At 33.7% G+C, this 18,093-nt stretch overlaps 3 protein-coding genes across 11 annotated transcripts in view; 2 read left to right on the top strand and 1 right to left on the bottom strand.

The window, feature by feature from the left end:
* LOC108557666 (cytochrome b reductase 1) overlaps positions 1-9,036 on the top strand; it is a 44,831-nt gene extending 35,795 nt beyond the window's left edge. For 2 of the 3 annotated variants that reach the window (XM_017914277.1, XM_017914279.1), the window contains 4 exons: positions 1,734-1,957; positions 4,778-4,989; positions 7,939-8,108; positions 8,394-8,942. In XM_017914277.1, coding sequence (XP_017769766.1) covers positions 1,734-1,957; positions 4,778-4,989; positions 7,939-8,108; positions 8,394-8,544 — 757 coding nt within the window. In that variant the 3' untranslated portion in view covers positions 8,545-8,942. Of the gene's footprint in view, positions 1-1,733; positions 1,958-4,777; positions 4,990-7,938; positions 8,109-8,393 lie in introns of all 3 variants that reach the window. The other variant, XM_017914278.1, reaches the window with a different exon arrangement.
* Positions 9,037-11,826: 2,790 nt separating this feature from the next.
* Positions 11,827-13,008, top strand: LOC108557662 (corepressor interacting with RBPJ 1). The gene is made up of 4 exons (XM_017914267.1): positions 11,827-12,018; positions 12,082-12,427; positions 12,500-12,734; positions 12,792-13,008. Exons 1-4 carry the CDS (start codon positions 11,947-11,949, stop codon positions 12,901-12,903), a joined length of 765 nt encoding a protein of 254 aa, XP_017769756.1. The 5' UTR covers positions 11,827-11,946; the 3' UTR covers positions 12,904-13,008.
* Positions 13,009-13,624: 616 nt separating this feature from the next.
* LOC108557663 (cAMP-specific 3',5'-cyclic phosphodiesterase) overlaps positions 13,625-18,093 on the bottom strand; it is a 138,645-nt gene continuing 134,176 nt past the window's right edge. For all 7 annotated transcript variants that reach the window (XM_017914268.1, XM_017914269.1, XM_017914272.1 and 4 more), the window contains 2 exons: positions 16,317-16,410; positions 13,625-16,247 (listed from right to left, as the gene is read on the bottom strand). In XM_017914268.1, coding sequence (XP_017769757.1) covers positions 14,986-16,247; positions 16,317-16,410 — 1,356 coding nt within the window. In that variant the 3' untranslated portion in view covers positions 13,625-14,985. The remainder of the gene's footprint in view (positions 16,248-16,316; positions 16,411-18,093) is intronic.

Genomic DNA, 18,093 nt, shown 5'->3' with positions numbered 1-18,093 from the left:
ATTTTTGCCTTCTTTTCAGTCTCAACGTAGTAGTACTTTTGTGTTTATGCGCATATTTCATTTGTTGTAAAGTGGCAAAAAAAACATAATTTTTTGAAAACTTGGCGTAATTTGGACAAATACTTAATAATCGAAACTGTCCAGTCAACTTTATTTGTAGACTAAATAACTGTTAAAAAAAAACTTTATCAAAATTTAGAATTTACTAAAAACTTTGAAGAAGAACTAAGGCGTTTACTTTTGCTCAAAACGTTCATATTATTTCATTTAAAAGAAAATAATGTTTCAACTCAAAATTATCAATTTTGTTGACCTCTATTTGCTCATAAAATTTGGCTACTAAAAACTATGTACAATTAAGTGCAATGCAAATATTAATGTTTCTGGGTCAACGGGTAGCATGTACACACTTATAATTGAATCATATTGCTAGAATAGCGTTTACTTTTTAGAACAAACTCATTCAAAAATTTTAAATGAGTCAAATTTAGTTTCAATGCAAATAATTTCACCGGTAATTTTATTTTATTATTATTATTTCCTAATTTCCATTTGATTGAAACGAATTAAAATATGAGTCAATTTAGTTTCATTGCAAATAATTTCACAAGCAATTTCATTTTATTACTATTATTTCCTTTTCCCGTTCGATTTAAAAATTAATGAAATTACCGTGTCATTAAAATGTGAATTTCATTTTCTTTCTAATTATTTAATTATGTATTTTAATGCAATCACTTTTCGTTGTAAATCGAAATTCATAGAAATAAAAATATATGTAATTGATGATAACAGTGAAATTGATTTATTATTTATAGAAAATATGATTTTTTTTGGTCGTTAGATTTCAAAAAGTGAAAACATTTACACAAATCTTGAATCGTTTTAACTTTTGATATTACTGGAGTACCTCTTATAGTACGGGTAAATGGTCAATATCCCGCACTGTTAGAAACTGAATTTTAAAAGCACATACTTGTTTGTATAGAGAAGACAAAATGATCATTTATACATATTTGTTTGTACCATTTTTTATCAATTCACTTTTATCAATTAAAAGTTAGTTTGTTTTTAAATATTTAAACCGTACTGTCTGGAATATTTATTTTAGTTAAATTTGTTTATATATAATTATTCCAGATATACCAACACATGACAATATGGTGTATAATTAATTACAGCTGTTACTGATAATATTGAGTTAAAACCAATTGAGAATCAATTGAAAGATTTCACTAAAACAGTTGTAAAATCATTGCTTTTTTGTAGACTTTTTTATATCTGGTTTATTTGTTATATGTTTTGTAAATGGACGTAAATTAAGTTAGTCCTAAGTTGAGAAGTTAGTGCATATAATCTTAATAAGAAAAAAAAAGTACACAAATGTATTTACTAATTTGAATTATAATGCGAATGAATTCTATTTTGGAATCCTTGTGGTAATGTCTTCTATAATATCAATTGAAAAATTATCAGAGTATTACTTTCTCATTGAAATTTTCTAAATGGATTCTCGAGTTTTGTTTATATATAATTGTTCCAGACATACCAACGTATGACAGTATGGTGTGTAATTGCAGCTGTCACTGATAGGATTGAGAACGTCTCATGTTGCGCAAAGTGTGAATATATTCTTAACAGATTTCTTTTGACAATTAATCACAAAATAATCTAAATGTTCTACTTTGATTGTTCAATTGATGCAATAATAAATATTGTTGTTTCTTTTGCAGACACAGACACTATGAGGAGGAGAACGAATGGGGCTGCGGTAGCTGGTTGGAATACACGATGGTGGTGGTCCTGGCCAGCGTGCTGCTACTCGGTTCACTAGCTCTCACCCTGTTCTGGGTGATCTACTACCACAATGGATTCGCGTGGCGCGAAGACCTCAGCAAACAGTTCAACCTGCATCCCGTCCTCATGGTGGCCGGTTTCATCACCTTCAGCGGTTTCTGTGAGTACCTTCCGCAATCGTCGACCATCATTAAATTAAACGCCGAGTTGACCTTTCACCGTTTAACCCGTCAAACCGTTCCCTTCTTCCAACTCATCCAATTAGTCAACAACGCCCGCGTCTCTCACTACACAAAGACCCATCGTATAAAAGATGATGAACTGCAGTTTCGTAAACGATCGCCCGTACGATAAAAATCCTTTCAATCTATTTATTTTTTTATGCAAATATAAGGGATGGAGAGGAATTTGGTTCTCACAGAAGACTTGGGCCCTCGCGAATCGTCCCAATCATATAATTGCACTTCCTGTTCAACTGCCGAGCAATTTAACGATCAAATGTGACATTGAAATGAAACGAGGCTTGTTACATCATTCCATTTCTGAGTACACACTTACCGTACATATATTAAAGCTCAACAGTCTACGAGAGGAGAAACAGAGAGACAAAAAAACAACGATTAGCGTTATGCAACTGAAAATATTTTTTAGCTGTTGGTGATTGGAAATTCTTCATAAATGACTTCATTATGACCACAAGATATATTATTATTATTTCGTTGCCTCTGGTCTTTTCATATTCTTTTCTACATAAAAGAAAGAATATATTATCTTAAATCATCAACAGTCATAACTGTAAGTTCTTTATTATGACTACAAGATAATTTTTTATTATTTTATTGATTTATTTTTTTCCTATTATTTCCTACCCACAAGTAATTTTTTTTCTTAACTTTTATTTGCAATTATTTTGATACAACTGAATGTTTTTTACTATTGGTGATTGGAAATTCTTCATAGATAACTTCATTATGACCACAACATAAATTCTTATTATTTTGTTTCCTCTGGTTCTCTCATATTATTTTTTTTATTACCCAGAAGAAATAATCTTTTATCTAAAATTATCTTCTAATTATTTTTATACAATTAAAAAGAAAATGCAATTAAAATAATGCTGCAATTAAAAATGGGTTTTTTGAGCTGTTAATGATCGGAAATTTTACTCAGATGACTTCATTATGACCACAAGATAAATTCTTATTATTTCATTGCCTCTGGTTCTCTCTTATTTTTCTACTAAGGAAATACAATCTCTTCTCTTAATTTTTCTTACAATTATTTAGGTTTTAAAAGAAATGTATTTTTTGAACTGTTGATGATTGGAAATTCTAGTTAGATGACTTGTTTATGCCTCCAAAGTAAATTCTTAATATTTTGTCGTATCATATTATTTTTCTTCTGAGAAGAAAGAATCTTTTATCTTATATTTTTGTTTTAAAACAACTCAAAAGAAAATGTAATTGAAAATGTGACATGAATAGTGTATGAAACATCCAATTCACCCGACGAGCAAAAAAATAAATGCACTGGAGGAGTAAATCGGCGGAAGCGAGTGACCCTTTCCGCCCTTGTCTTCGTGGCTTTTGAAACAAAGCTTTTCACGTCCACATTTTAATATAAAATTTACAAAGTCCTTGTCTTCAACTCAACAAGAAATAGAAAAGAGCTTTTCTTGAAGTTTTCTAATGCAATTATTTACATATTTCTGCATGAATTGATCAAAATAATAGTTTAATTTTTGAAATGCAATAATTACTTTGGTTCGTTAACATTTCGTCATGAATTATTTATTTAAAAAAATGGATTAACATATTTCTGCATGATTTCTTCAATAGATGTAAATACAACAATTATTTTAGTCTTAGATTTCCAACTTTCCATGAATAACGAAAAAATAGATTTAATTTGAAAAAAAAAATACAATTTTTGGGAAAAATCCATAAAAATCTTCAAAAAAAAAATTACGCGAATCGTATACACGTGGATTAAATCAAAATTAGTGATCAATTGCAATGCAATTATTCGTAGTGTGCTTTGCGTGGATGTACGTGTTCCAACTCTTGCTAATTACGTTCTTCTTCTAAATTCAACCAATTAATTAAGTAAAGCACTAAAGTGTTGCTATAATCTTAAATAAAAAATATAATTAGGTTGTTGGAAATTTCATTACTTTATACTCAGACATTTCTTCGGATTTGGAAATTAATAAATGTTAGATGGTGATAAAGCAACTTTTAGCAATTATATAATTTATTTATCTGAAAATGTTACTAAAAAGAACACGTTTGAAATACCAATTTTTGATATTCTATGACTGATTTTAAAATTTTGAATATTATGTATTTATCTAAATTTTCTTTTTCATGATTTCTTAAAGTAACTTGTTTGAAGTTTTGTTTTTTTCTGGTAATATTCGGATTGTACTTTTGAAATCAAATGTTTGAAGTATATTGGATTGGATCTGGAGCGTCGCTGAGTTCAATATGAAACTGCAGAAGTTGCGCGTTCGGAATGAGGTTTCCAAACAAATTGTACGTCTACCATTTACTTCCAATTTCTGAAAGCGCTTTATTTGCGATGCCATTAAGAGCACGCCGCGCGAGTTTTACATATAAGGAGAAAGGAAGACCGACTTCTCCGACGAAGAAACAGAACTACCTAATTCACGCAATTACGTGAGTCCCGGGTGTTTCCTGGAAGGAGCCTTTAGGATTTATTTATTTATTTATGTTTCTCATCGCAGCCAAATGAAAATATTTGCTGTAACGTCGAATTTCCAAGGATTAAACTGCCGGAGGCAAGAGAGGATGAACGTTCTCGAGCGAAATTCACGTTCGATCCAATTTCCAGGTCACTCCGTTCTCCACTCACCTGCTTATTTTTCTCATATTCCCGAAACACAAATACATTATTTTACGTAATTCAGGTAATCGAAATGGACGATATTTTATGTATTTGTTGTTTTGGTCATTTTCAGCTATTCTTCTATACAGAATCTGCAGGTGCTGTCGCCGGATCTACGTGAAGCTATTGCACACCGTTTTCCACGCTCTGTCCATTCCGTGCGTCGCCATCGGGTTTATGGCCGTTTTGGACACGCACAATCTAAAGAGGCCCGAAGCCATACCGAATTTCTACTCTCTGCACAGCTGGATCGGACTTGTGACCATGGGACTCTTCGCTATACAGGTCAGTTAACCGTAATATTAAGAATGCTATAAGAAAAATAAATATAATAGGAGAAACCCAATCAATTCATTAATTAGAAATAACAACCAATTGTAAGTTCTTTTAATGATTACAGTACTTATACACTTGCACAATATATTGTTTCTTGTAATTTTGGTCTGGGGTTCGAACTCATTTGTATATTGATAAGAGTTAGATTAACTAATGCTAAAATAATTATTGTGACAAGGGACATAAACATAAGTTTGACAGGAGTATTGTTGGTTATAATTGAATTACACAATGTTCTACATTGTGGAAGATACGCCTGCACAGTTGTTTATGTTTCATGTGATGCTTTGTGTGGATTCATCATAACATATAGAGATGAGCACCGTTTCTCAACATATGGGTCACGTGACAGCTGTCACCTTATGTCAAAGAGAGAAGCTAAGAGTATTTAGCAACCTTTGGGTCAAATATATTAGGTCGCGAGACAAAAAGGTTGAGAAACGCTGCATATCAATTCCATAAAGCGTTGGTTGCAACACGCGATAATTTATAATGATTGGAAGAGAATATCAGTTGATTTAGACATCTAACAAGTTATATAAATACTAAGTAATGATGTAACCATTATTTGCATATCTTCTTTAGAGTGTTTATGTCAGTTGCATTAAAGATTTCCAAAGAGAATAGCGCATTCTAATTTGTCTTTTACTAAATGTAAAACCTTAATAACTAAGAAAATATGCTATTTCCAAATTAAAAATATGACAAACTTCATAATTTAATCAATAATTACATAAGAAGTTACGTTCATTTTACTTGACTTGTATATTCATGCTTCTTGCAATTATACCATTACAATAAGTACATTTATATTTTGAAGCAATTATCTTAATTATATATGGTAGAAAATAACTTAAAGTCCGTGTAGAACATAAAAACGTTTTGTGAAATATTTGGTGCAGTTTTTACATAAATTGATCTTAGTTATTTATTTCAAATATATGCTGAAAAATAACTTCTAATTAATTTATTCAATTATTACTTTGTATTATGTGTAAACTTTTTATAATTATTAAATGACAAGAAAAGTAGTCAAATTTATAGGAATTTAATTTAATTAATCCACAATTTTAATATATCAACGTGACCTTATTATAAGGTTAGACATTCTTTGAATAACAAATATCGACTGCATATAGACAACAAGTTAGAGTTTACAAATCTATATTGATGAGTAAAACGAAACACTTTTAACTCAAATAATTTGGTAAAATTGGAAAATAATCCACAGTTGGTGGAGGTTAGAGGTGCGGACGTTAAGAGAGAAAAAAGTTCATACACACACGCATGCATGCCTTTCGAAATGTAAATCATTATCCTTATTTTCTTTTCTATCGCCACTCCAGCAGTGTTACATGGCAGAGAGCAAGAGAACTGGTTGGTTACGCAACCATTAGCATACTAGGAGGCGATAAAGCGTCGCGTAACGGGATTCCGATCGAAGACATTCCTCCGCTCAAAAATTATAAATAATACAATTGAGCGTAAAGCCCAATAACGCTTTTATGCTTCTTCTTCTGTCCGTACTATCTGTCTGTACTATCTTGGTCAACGGTCAGAGACGACCCACACTCCTTGCTACAACCGTGTTTACAACCATTTTACAACTCTTCGTGCGACGACCCTCACATAACAATGACCACGAATTTATGAATTGAATTAATCCACGAAATCTCATCCACCAAGCACAGTTACTGAACGAAAGAGTATTTCCAAGTATTTAATAATTAATTCATGCTGCAACTTCATTATATACAAAATCAAGTCCTAATCGAATTTCTAAAAGTGTCTTATATTTTCATGCTTTTTAAAGACAACAGGTTTTTGTTTGTTGATATTAATATTTAAGATGCACATTTTATACAGACAAAAATTTTAACAGTGAAACCTCCTATAACGTCATTAGTTGATACTGCGTTATAACAAACTCAGAATTAGTACAGATTATATTAATTTTTCCCGCATTTCTAATTCTATTTATTTACTTAATGAAGTCTCCTGTCAACACATGCCTTATCCATATTTTTGTCCACCGATACATTTATGGTTTAATACCATCAACTCCTCTTCATCTAAACTTTAGGTTCTAATGTCTCTTCCCAAAGTAGTGCTTAAGCTAAATCAGTTATATAATATAAAGACAGTTGTCGTGTCCCAGGGATTTATAATCGAATCACTGTGTCACTTGTCTTTTGTTGTTTGATGTGGAGTCTCAGGATTTGAAAATTGGAATTAAATCCAGTTGGTTTAATATAGCTTTATTCTTAACTTGTCGTTTATTCTTCCAGTAACGATACTACTAAGCCTAACGTAAAGTACATAATCGACTGAGCGTTTTCTTTAACATTCTCCGAATCGGCGTTGGATGAGATTTTTTCTGCTCTGCGTCTGGTGCTTATAACTTGTATTATTAATTCATATATAAAAAGGTATTGTAATAAGGTCATTGCTCCTGTCGGTATGTACTTCAAATGATTGGACACAATACAGTGTTATAACAGAATCGTGTTATAGGACTATCGCGTTATATGGAAACTGCATTATGAGAGTTACAGCATTATAGGAGGGTTTATTGTATTTTCAGAGAAAACACGTTTTATTTATACATAGTAATATAATTTCATATTTTTCTGTTTATCGACAGAAATATCTAAGTAAATATTAAATTTATGTTCGTGCGATACCATCGAATCTATGTGTTTATATCGTTACAAAGTGCGTGTCTGTGAAACGGTGACAGCGAATATTACAAACTAAATTGAATGATTAATTTACCAATTGGTCTTAATTCGAGCGGACGTGGATGCAGTAGCTTTTTTCAATTTACGCACTCCTTTGCAAAAATTCCCTCGGATCAATCGACCATGGATGTTAACAATATTCTTCTTGTTCTTGCAGTTTGTAGTAGGGTTCTTCAGTTTCCTGGTCTTGCTGTGCTGTGAGGGTGCCACGTCCGCTTTTAGGGCGGCTTTGGTACCGATCCACGCTTCCTTCGGCCTCACCACATTCATGCTCGCCATCGCCGCCTGCGTGACCGGACTCACCGAGAAGGTCATCTTCACATTGGGGTAAGTCCTAAGAAAACCTTCTTTACTTTATGCTTATGCAATAGCTTCCTTTCCTTATGAAAAGTAAATAAATATTGAAATAAATAAAATAAATAATCAAGTGCCAAGGACTCGTATCTCTTGAGTATGCATTACATCCATTTAATTACTAGCTTCGCTGAGCATGCAGTGCATTTTCAAACCTAGTTGCTTATTCGATCGTTGCCATTTACATATGACTCTATTTTTTTCTTAATTCTTCGTTTTTTATTTGTTTATGATTTTTATGTTGTATGTTTTTTGTAGCAACTCGTATAGCCGAATGCCGGAGGAGGGCATCATTGTGAATGCAATAGGCATGTCGCTGATAGCATTAGCCATCCTGATAGGTTACATCCTGCAGCGGGACGAGTTCCGGTTTAGGGCGCACGTCCTGATCCGTTCCGGAGATCTCTAATACAACACCCCATACAGAACACAAATCCAAAATACACAAACACAAACAATACACATAAACACACCCGACACTCAAAAGCCACAATCATCAACATCATAATTTCCGTTCAATCGAGGTCCAACGATCGATCGAGGATGCGACGACTGCATGTTCCATTTCCACTCAATTCTATTATATTTCAATTGTATTATCTAGCATGCTAAAATTTTTGTTGTTATTTATTTGATTGATCGTTTGTTTGTAAGTTCTGCATGTTTGCCATGCCTTGGTATTCTGATGATTGATAGTGTTGATTGGTTGAATCCCAGGGAGAACTACGAGAAGTTCTCCGAGCAGAGCATAATCGTGAACACCTTGGGCATCGTCTTCATCGCGTTGGGAATCCTCGTCTCCTACGCCGTTCGCATTCCCAACCTCCGAGGAGACTCCATGGTCTACATGGATGACCGGATGTAGGGAATCGCGCCGGAGAGCGCACCCCCAGCCTCGGAACCAATCATCGAAAGATACTGAATCACCAAAACAAAAAAGACAACAAAAACAACAAGAAGAACGAACAGCAACAAGTATAATATAAATATATACAAATCGATCAACAAAACGAATTCGGCCAAAACTATTTATATGCACTACTATTGTAGTCGTGTCACACATTCGAAAACGTTCGAAATATTAAAAATAAGAGCTTTAACTTTTTTCAAAATAAATGTTTTAAGCTCACTACTCTGTACATGCCAAATTAAACGTAGATCCCCAGAATTTACTCTTTATATATGAATATATATATAATAATAATACAAAACATGTAATCGAATAGTTGTGTTTATTATTTTCTCATTCTCTATCTCTAGAATTACGAAACGTATTTGATAAGGAACGCGCCAATAATGTGCTCAAGTATTATAATCAAAACTGATGGAGAGAAGACATGTACGTTTGTAAGCTTGAGGTAAACATAAAAAAGAAAATAAACGGAAAATGATTAGAGACTCGTTTCGGTTGTATTTAATGGACGGTAGTCGTGTGCTTCGAAAGAAATTGTTTGAGCAATATTAAGATTTCGATGTTACTGTTTTTTAGATGACGGAGATTATTAATATATTATACATATATGTACATGTAATGTAATTACGATTTAGGTAAATGTTCGTAACGTATGATTTTTTGTTTGTTTTCTTTCTATTTCGTTTTCATTTGTGTTATTATTAATATTTTTTTCTTTGTTTTTTGTTGAAATTTTCTTATTGCGAAAACGTATGCGGATTTTATTACAGGAATGGTTGCGAATCGTTGCATCAGAGGAACACACAAAATATATTAAAAATAAAAAAGTACAATTTATTTAATGGACCAATATTTATGAAGAAAATTAAATGAATATGATAACAAAATGATATTTTTTGTATAATTTATATATATATACGCTTTGTTAAGTTGTTTATTTTTTATCGATCATTATTATTATTATTATATTTACTATTACAACTAAATGACGAAGATGAAGAAACGTTGTTATAATTTATATTCCCTTTTATAGATAAATTTATATAAGTACTAGTTATTATTGCAATATTAAATATATATATAAATATTATATTGTATTTATAAGTTTTAATAAATGTACTAGACACATATCTTTTTTATGTCCTTTAATTCCCACAATTGTTTAGTTATTTTATTTAATTTAAAACTTACACATTTATTTTTCATAATAATCATTTTCAATATTATTTTAAGTAAAATTAGAACTTATTCAAAACTTATTAAAAGCTGTCTACAATCATCCGTGAACGAACAGTTCGGACAACGTACACTACTTTTTCAGTAATACTTCCACATGAAAAACTTCAATCATTCATATTTATTTAAATAACTAAAAATTGAGTATTTTTATGTAAAACTTGAATTGTTTCATTTCAAAACTGTTAAAAATGGTCGGACAATGAACAGTTCGGTCAACGTACACTACATTTTCAATATTATTTCCACTTGGCTAAAATCAATCATTCAAGTTTCAATAATAATTAAAAAATAGGTAATTTTAAGTAAAATTTGAATTCATTCATTTAAAATTTGTGTATAATATTCAGTTAACGAACAGTTCGGACAACATACAACACATTTTAAATATTACTTCCACTTGGCTAACTTTAATCATTCAAGATTCAATAATAATTAAAAAATAAGTAATTTTAAGTAAAATTTAAATTGTTTCATTTAAAAGCTGTGTAAGATGGTTGGTGAATGAACAGTTCGGACAATGTACACTACATTTTCAATAATACTTCATTTTGGCTAACTTTAATCATTTCAATAATACTTAAAAATTAAGTCATTTTAAATAGAATTTGAATTCATTCATGTAAAAGCTGTACAACGGTGATCAGTTAACGAACAGTTCGGATAACGTACACTACATTTTCAATATTACTTCTACTTGGCTAATATCGATCATTCAAGTTTCAATAATAATTAAAAAATAGGTAATTTTACATTTTCAATATTACTTTCACATGGTCAACTTCAATTATTCAAGTTTCAATAATATTTTAAAATTAGATAATTTTAAGTAAAACTTGAATTTATTCAATTAAAAGCTGTCTAAAATGGTCAGTAAAAGAATAGTTCAGACAACGTACATTACATTTTCAATAATACCTTCACTTTTCTAACATCACTCATTGAAGTTTCAATAATAAATAAAAATAGGTAATTTTAATTAAAATGTTAATTCATTCATTTAAAATTTGTGTATAATATTCAGTTAACGAACAGTTCGGACAACGTACAACACATTTTCAATATTACTTCCACTTGGCTAACTTTAATCATTCAAGATTCAATAATAATTAAAAAAATAAGTAATTTTAAGTAAAATTTAAATTGTTTCATTTAAAATCTGTGTAAAATGATTGGTGAACAAACAGTTCGGACAAGTACACTACATTTTCAATAATACTTCCATTTGGCTTACTTCAATCATTCATCTTTCAATAATATTTAAAAAATAAGTAATTTTAAATAGAATTTGAATTCATTCATTTAAAAGCTATGTACAATTAGTGATCGTGACCATAGCCACACGGCTACGGCCACCTTTTATAACGTTTCTTAAATCGGTTAAGGAACAATTCGGGTAGCAATGCTAGTTAACTGATCACCCTGTACATAAAAACAGCGCCATCTGTAGTTGAGTATCCAGAACTATACGTTCATGAGCTTTAACCGTTACCAACAAAATAATGTAAGTATATTTATATTGCAAACCTGTATTATGACAGTTCAGTTCAGTTGCGATTGGTTGTGAAATAAACATTGTTCAGTATTCTTGTTTATATCTTGCAATTCTTTGGTATTGCAGTTTATTTCATTCAAGCAGTGTGACAACAACCAATCGCCAAGATGGGTAAAGGTTTCAACAATTACATGTGTAAGAAGTTCTTCCATCCAGCTTCCAGAGACAATTTGAAGCGAGTAAGTAGTATTTTTTCTTCTCCATACATAGCAAAAACTTATCCCTGTACTTTGTGTATTTAGGTATGGATGGCAGAACAGAAGGCTGAGGCCTACAAGAAGAAGCAGGAGGAGTTAAGACAACAATATGAAAAGGAACAAGATTTGCATGACAACAAAGCTATGCTTAGTAAAGATAGCAAAGATAAACTGAGTATAAACTTCATGTACGAGCCACCACCAGGTGTGAAGAAGGAAAGGGAACGTGAAGATGATGAACCTGAATACAAGTTCGAGTGGCAGAGGAAATACAATGCTCCAAGAGAGAGCTATTGTAAAGGTGACCAGGAAATCCGTGATCAACCTTTTGGTATACAAGTTAGGAATGTGAGATGTATAAAATGTCACAAGTGGGGTCACATCAACACAGGTAATTATGATTTTAAAGTTATTGTATAAACAAAGAGGTTAAAACTAACTTTGTATATTTATTTGTTTGCAGACAAAGAATGTCCTATCTACAGTCTCTCAATGAGTGCTGCAAGATCTTTGGAAGCTGGGCCACTTTTGGATGAGAACTCTCTGGTGCAACAGATGTTGGAGAATGGGTTGGCTTTGAAAAAGCAGCATATTCAGAATGGACATTCAGCAAATTTGATGATTGCTGAAGAAGATCCGAACGCTGAAGAAACGTTTTTGAACGCGTTGAACACGAAACAGAAGAAAGCTCTGCTCAAGTAAGTTGACGAAAATCAATTAAACGACTTTAATTAATTATTTGTATAATGTTTTAGAAAATTGAACAAAATTGAGAGGAGGGAACATAAGAAGAAAATTAAGAAGAGGAGGGATTCTTCTGATTCAGATGAGGATAGGAAGAGGAAGCACAGGAAGAATAGAAAATAATAAAATTAAGAGGAGGGATTTTTCTGATTCAGAGGATGACCGGAAGAACAGAAAATAATAAAATTGTATATTTACTATTTACATTGTATAACCGTTTAATTAAGAGCAAATAAATATGTTCTTTTCTTTAATATCTATTTTTTATTTATTTCGAAAATCAAAGCATCACTTCAATAAGTATGTTACAGAATATTCTTATGAAGAAATTACGATTTTTCGCACAGATTGATTAGATCTTTTGTATTCTGAATTGAAAGTTGCTTTGTTCGTTCCCAATTAGAGGATGCCAAAAGGGCTTTTATATTATCATTTTGTTGTGCTGAAATTTTCGGTTACAAAGAATCCGTAGTTCTCGTACATCAAGTGTAAATTAATAATAGCTTACATCTTTTTGAATTATAATCAAGAAATAGATTGGAGGAAAATATACGTCTTTGAAAACAGAAATAACAATGTGTTTGTGTGCGAAGGTTGTTTTAATTTCTGTTGTAATTCCAAGTTCAATAGATATAAAAATAGAATTAATTGTTGCGTGTTATTGTCGACAATTTCGCACATACGTATAAAGAGAAGAAAAAAATATATAGTAGAGCTTGTAAACAAATAAATAATAAATTGTGCGTGTATTTTCCCAATAAATATCACGATCAAAATAGAAAATAAGTAATTTGGATCTGAGGAAAAGATAGATGTGTGTGTGTGTTTTGAAAGAGACGTTTCGTAGAAGAAAACCAACTTTATTATCATATTATAGTCATGTCAAATACAAGTTCAATAATACACACTTCAATAATAAAATCGTCATTATCCTACAAATACAAACTGCCCTCGCTCGCATTAGTCTAAAGATTAGTCTTGAGCTTCCCCAAACTTCATCATCGTATATATATATTTACTTAACATAAGTTTTTTTTATATATAACATACAACTAACCGCAGTAAAGTAGTTACAATTGCTTTCGTATTTGTAGGATCAACACAATACAATTAATTCAGTTTTCCATCGCAAGTCAGTCAAAAGAAAAATCAAGTAAAATAAAATGAACTTTCCGAAAATCGAATAATAATAGTAATAGGAGGAATAGTACAAACGCAAAAAACATCATATTCATTATCATATATCATATCATATATATATCATTATTTTTTTTCTTCTTCTTTAAATGTGGCTTTGAAGTTCTCTCCTAATCAAAGTTTCTTTCCTAAGTTTACACTTGTGGTGTGCTTTCGTATGCTACGCAATTAAAAACAGAGTAGTATATATATTTGTTTATAAATACATCACGCACTAACATGAATTTATTTTATTTATTTTTTTTGTTTATAAGAAGGTATATATCTCAGAGCATTTTATTTATTTTTTTCTCTCTTTGGTATTTTAGCAAATTAGATACTACGTACTGTAGGATTAGTCGAATTTGTACAGGATATTGTAGTTACGACAAATTCCCTTGTTTTTTTTGTTAAAGAATTAAAAGACAATTAAAAGAAACCGAATCAATTCGATTTGAAAATTTGTTTGTTCTCTCTTCCAATGATAATAAACAAGACTATCTGTTGTTGTTTGCTGCTTCTTTTGCTTCCAATTTGGGAAGGTAAAATTAGAGAATAACATAGTAATAATAATACAAAATAAATTGTAGACATTAAAATGGAGAGAGCTTTATTCTTGTGGTACATCAGCTGACATGACACGTAGTATCTATACATATATGGGGGAAAGGGGGGGCTGAGTATTACACCAACAGACAATATGAAATATATACAGATGTATCAGTACTGAGAGCGGGGCACCTCATCTACTACATGGTAAGGCATGGGACAGAATAAACATAATAAACTCCCAGGGGACACGAGATTCAGTCAAAAGCGATTATATATTACTTCTTCTTTTTCTCTGTTTTTTTTTTGTTTTGTTTTTTGTTTTTGTTTTCTTTATATATTATATAATTTATATTTATGTATAACAAAAGGCCGCGCCAGCGCGGGGTGGCGGTGCGGGGCGCCAGCGCCTTATTGCCGCACACGCCACCACTGCTGCACCTTTTCGGTCAGCTTCCTGCAGAGGCTCACCATCCTCCGTCACATCGGAGCCTCTTCGCCCTCCTCAACCGTTACTTGGAACCGGATGCCGGGTCTTTGGGGGTCCGGCACCTCCTCCGCAGGCGGACTCGGCGGGATCATGCTCTGGTACCAATCTCTGTTCTCCTCGAGGGTGTCCAGGATATCTTGTGCGTCTGGATGGACGAGGTCCGCCCAGGTCTCCCAGAGTGGGTGCACGATGTAATCGATGAAGCCGACCTGGGACTTCTCGATGGTCGCCGAGTGGCGATCGCACATGGGGCTGATGTCCATGCGCGCTTCACGTTCGCGGTCGCCCTGCTGGAAGAACTCTTCCATCAGCAGATCGACCCATCGCCTGTACAGAGCAAGCGGTTTGGTTGGGTTGCTCAGGTCCGCGCAGTGCACCAGGTTCTCCAGCACCTGGATGCGGTCTGTGTAGTTGTCGAGCAGGAGGACGCCGGAACCGGCTACCTTTTTAGTCTCGACCATAGTTTTAAGGTCGGCCAGAAGGCTCATGTGCTTTGACATGTCTGTGCTTAGGACCATGTCGATGACCATCTTGCGCAGTGTCTGGCGCTGCTTCTTGCTTAGGTTGGCGAAGATGTCGCATCCCTCGTTCTGCAGTAGCTTGAACGCTACGGCCAGATGGTGGTTCTCGAGGACGCTCTCGTCGTTATACATCAGCGCCAGCTCAGAACTGGAGTTGATGAGGAATTGGTTGGTCAGGCCGGGATGATCGACATCGTGGATACAGGCGGCGAATAGAGCCGCAGTGATTTCTAGAGGAGTGAACACCGACTCCAAAGCTGGTGTGTTCAAGAGCACGTGAGTGCTCTGCGTAACGTCGGCTGCGTGCAGCGAGTTGTGGAACGGGTTGTCTTTCACGTAGTGATCCTCCAGGGTCATCATGAACGTGATGAAGGTCTTTGGTGGGATCAGCATGTGCTTCAGCAGATCGCGCGATGTGAAGATAGTGTAAGCGATGCAGGTCAACGGCCTGCCGTTGCTCAGCTCGCCGATGCGGAAGATGTCCACACCCCATCTCTCGATATCAACCAAACTCTTTTCTAAATCTTCCTCATGGGGTGTCTCAACACCGTGCATCGGCAAACGTTCACCAGTGAACGAATTCGTGTGGCACAACGGCTTTTTCACCCCCGATATCTGGGACATCGTGGTGTGCGCACCCCTAGGACGCTCCTTGCGTGGAGCCGCCTTGGATACTGCTTCGCTATCTTCATCGATGCGCAATGATGGTATATCCAACTCTTGTTGTTTATCTATAAGTGAAATAAAGAAAAAAAAATCATAAGTATCATCATAATCATGAAAAGTTAATCGGTACTAACCGAGGAAAGTGGAGCAGATGTACTCTGATATTTGATTTCCCGATTTGCTGGACTCCGAGAAGTGCGACAGCTCCTTGTTGAGCATCCTTTTGAACTGAAACGAGAAAAAAATAAAAATTATTAATTAAATTATCAAACATACAGAAACCGAAAATACGATATAATAAGCGCGCGATTAACAGGGATTAAACTTGTCAATTTGATAATTTACGAGTTGAAACACAATAGGTTGAGCCGCATTGAGCAATTATTAATTAAGATGAACTATTTGCCGACAGGCTTAAATGCATCTACGGCAACGTCCTTGGAGAATCCTTTATCTGTCCGGCCCGTTATCTCTAATTGCGATTCCGAATTCCTTCTTTTGTTTCTCTGTTAATGCGAATTAATTGCCGGTACGTGCGATTTACGTTTCGTTTACTCAACTGCTTAACAACATCGACCATTGTTTATCCGCTTTCTAACGAATTTATTTTTAGTTTCTTCGTAATGAGTTAATCCTCACTAATCAGGATCGGAAACCGCGACGTGCGACATTACTCACACAACCCGCAGCCAATCGAAGTAAAATTTAAACAAAATAAACTAAAGTCGACCAAAAGTTTCTAAATTCGAAAGTTGAACAAAATCGCAAATTGTTCCTAACTGGAGACAAACAAACAAAAAAATAAGATATTGTTAATCGATTTCAGCAACTTTTAATTCGGCGACAAAGTGTGTTTATTTCGGACTTACAACATGCACGCTAAACGCCATAAATTCAATTATAGCCATGGTCGTCCTTAACACTTGTACCCTAAACACACTCATCAGATGAGAGCAGAAGAGAAGGAGAAGGCCCAGCAACAGCAGGACAGTTGTTTGTTTGCCAACAACAGAGAATCTCTCGGTTATATATATATATTTTTTAAATATAGATATATAGATATACACCGGCTTTTAACAAGCCTTTGATAATTTCCCAATCGTCGTGACGTAAAACACTGAGACCATAAATCCGGACGATAATTGGATGTCCGAAAAGTAACAAACAACTGATTGAATGGAGACCGGTAAATGTAGAATCAACTAAATTTAATTAATCCCACGAGGCTTATCACTGCCTCCCTTCGAAACCATAATCTCCATTGACAACCGAAAACTGGAGTACGCGGTTCCAAGTTCAACAGCTCCAGCAAATTTCAATTATTATTTAGTTATTATGCAAACAACGACAAAATATGCGCGCTGCATGATGCACTCAATCAATTGATTTAATTAACTATTTCGTTAATCTTGAAATCGCGCCGCTGATTGGAGCGTTACAAAAACATAAAAGAAAGAAACACGTTAAATCTCAACAGCTGTGCAACAAAAACCAGGATACGGAAGGGTCTAAGGACAGCGTATTAATACACTAGTATTGGCAATTGCAAATCCTGTTCAGCAATTTCTCGAAGTTTATGAAATTGCATATAGAGATCGGATTTGCGCAACGCAACGATCCCCATTAGTTCCAATCGGTTTGCGTAACCGTTGCGGCGTTTCCGTGGCCGAAGGAACGGGGAAGGAGCGGCAGAAGAAACGTTAATCGAAAATACGGCATAATGCGTTAAATAAATGGGAGTCAACAGCCCGAGAATGGTAGACCTGACTTGTGGATCGTTGCATAACGCGAATACATTAATTAATAAATTGTATAGATGGTAAAGCGAGATCCGCGGTTAGGAAATTAACGTCGCAGGTGTTTATTTGTTAAAACGATTGCAATTTGCTTGGACTGCATTTAATTAAGACC

This window comes from Nicrophorus vespilloides, unplaced genomic scaffold, assembly GCF_001412225.1.
Source record: "Nicrophorus vespilloides isolate i.1.1-1 unplaced genomic scaffold, Nicve_v1.0, whole genome shotgun sequence".
Taxonomy (NCBI): Eukaryota; Metazoa; Arthropoda; class Insecta; order Coleoptera; family Silphidae; genus Nicrophorus; species Nicrophorus vespilloides.
This window is presented reverse-complemented; position numbering and strand designations above follow the sequence as displayed.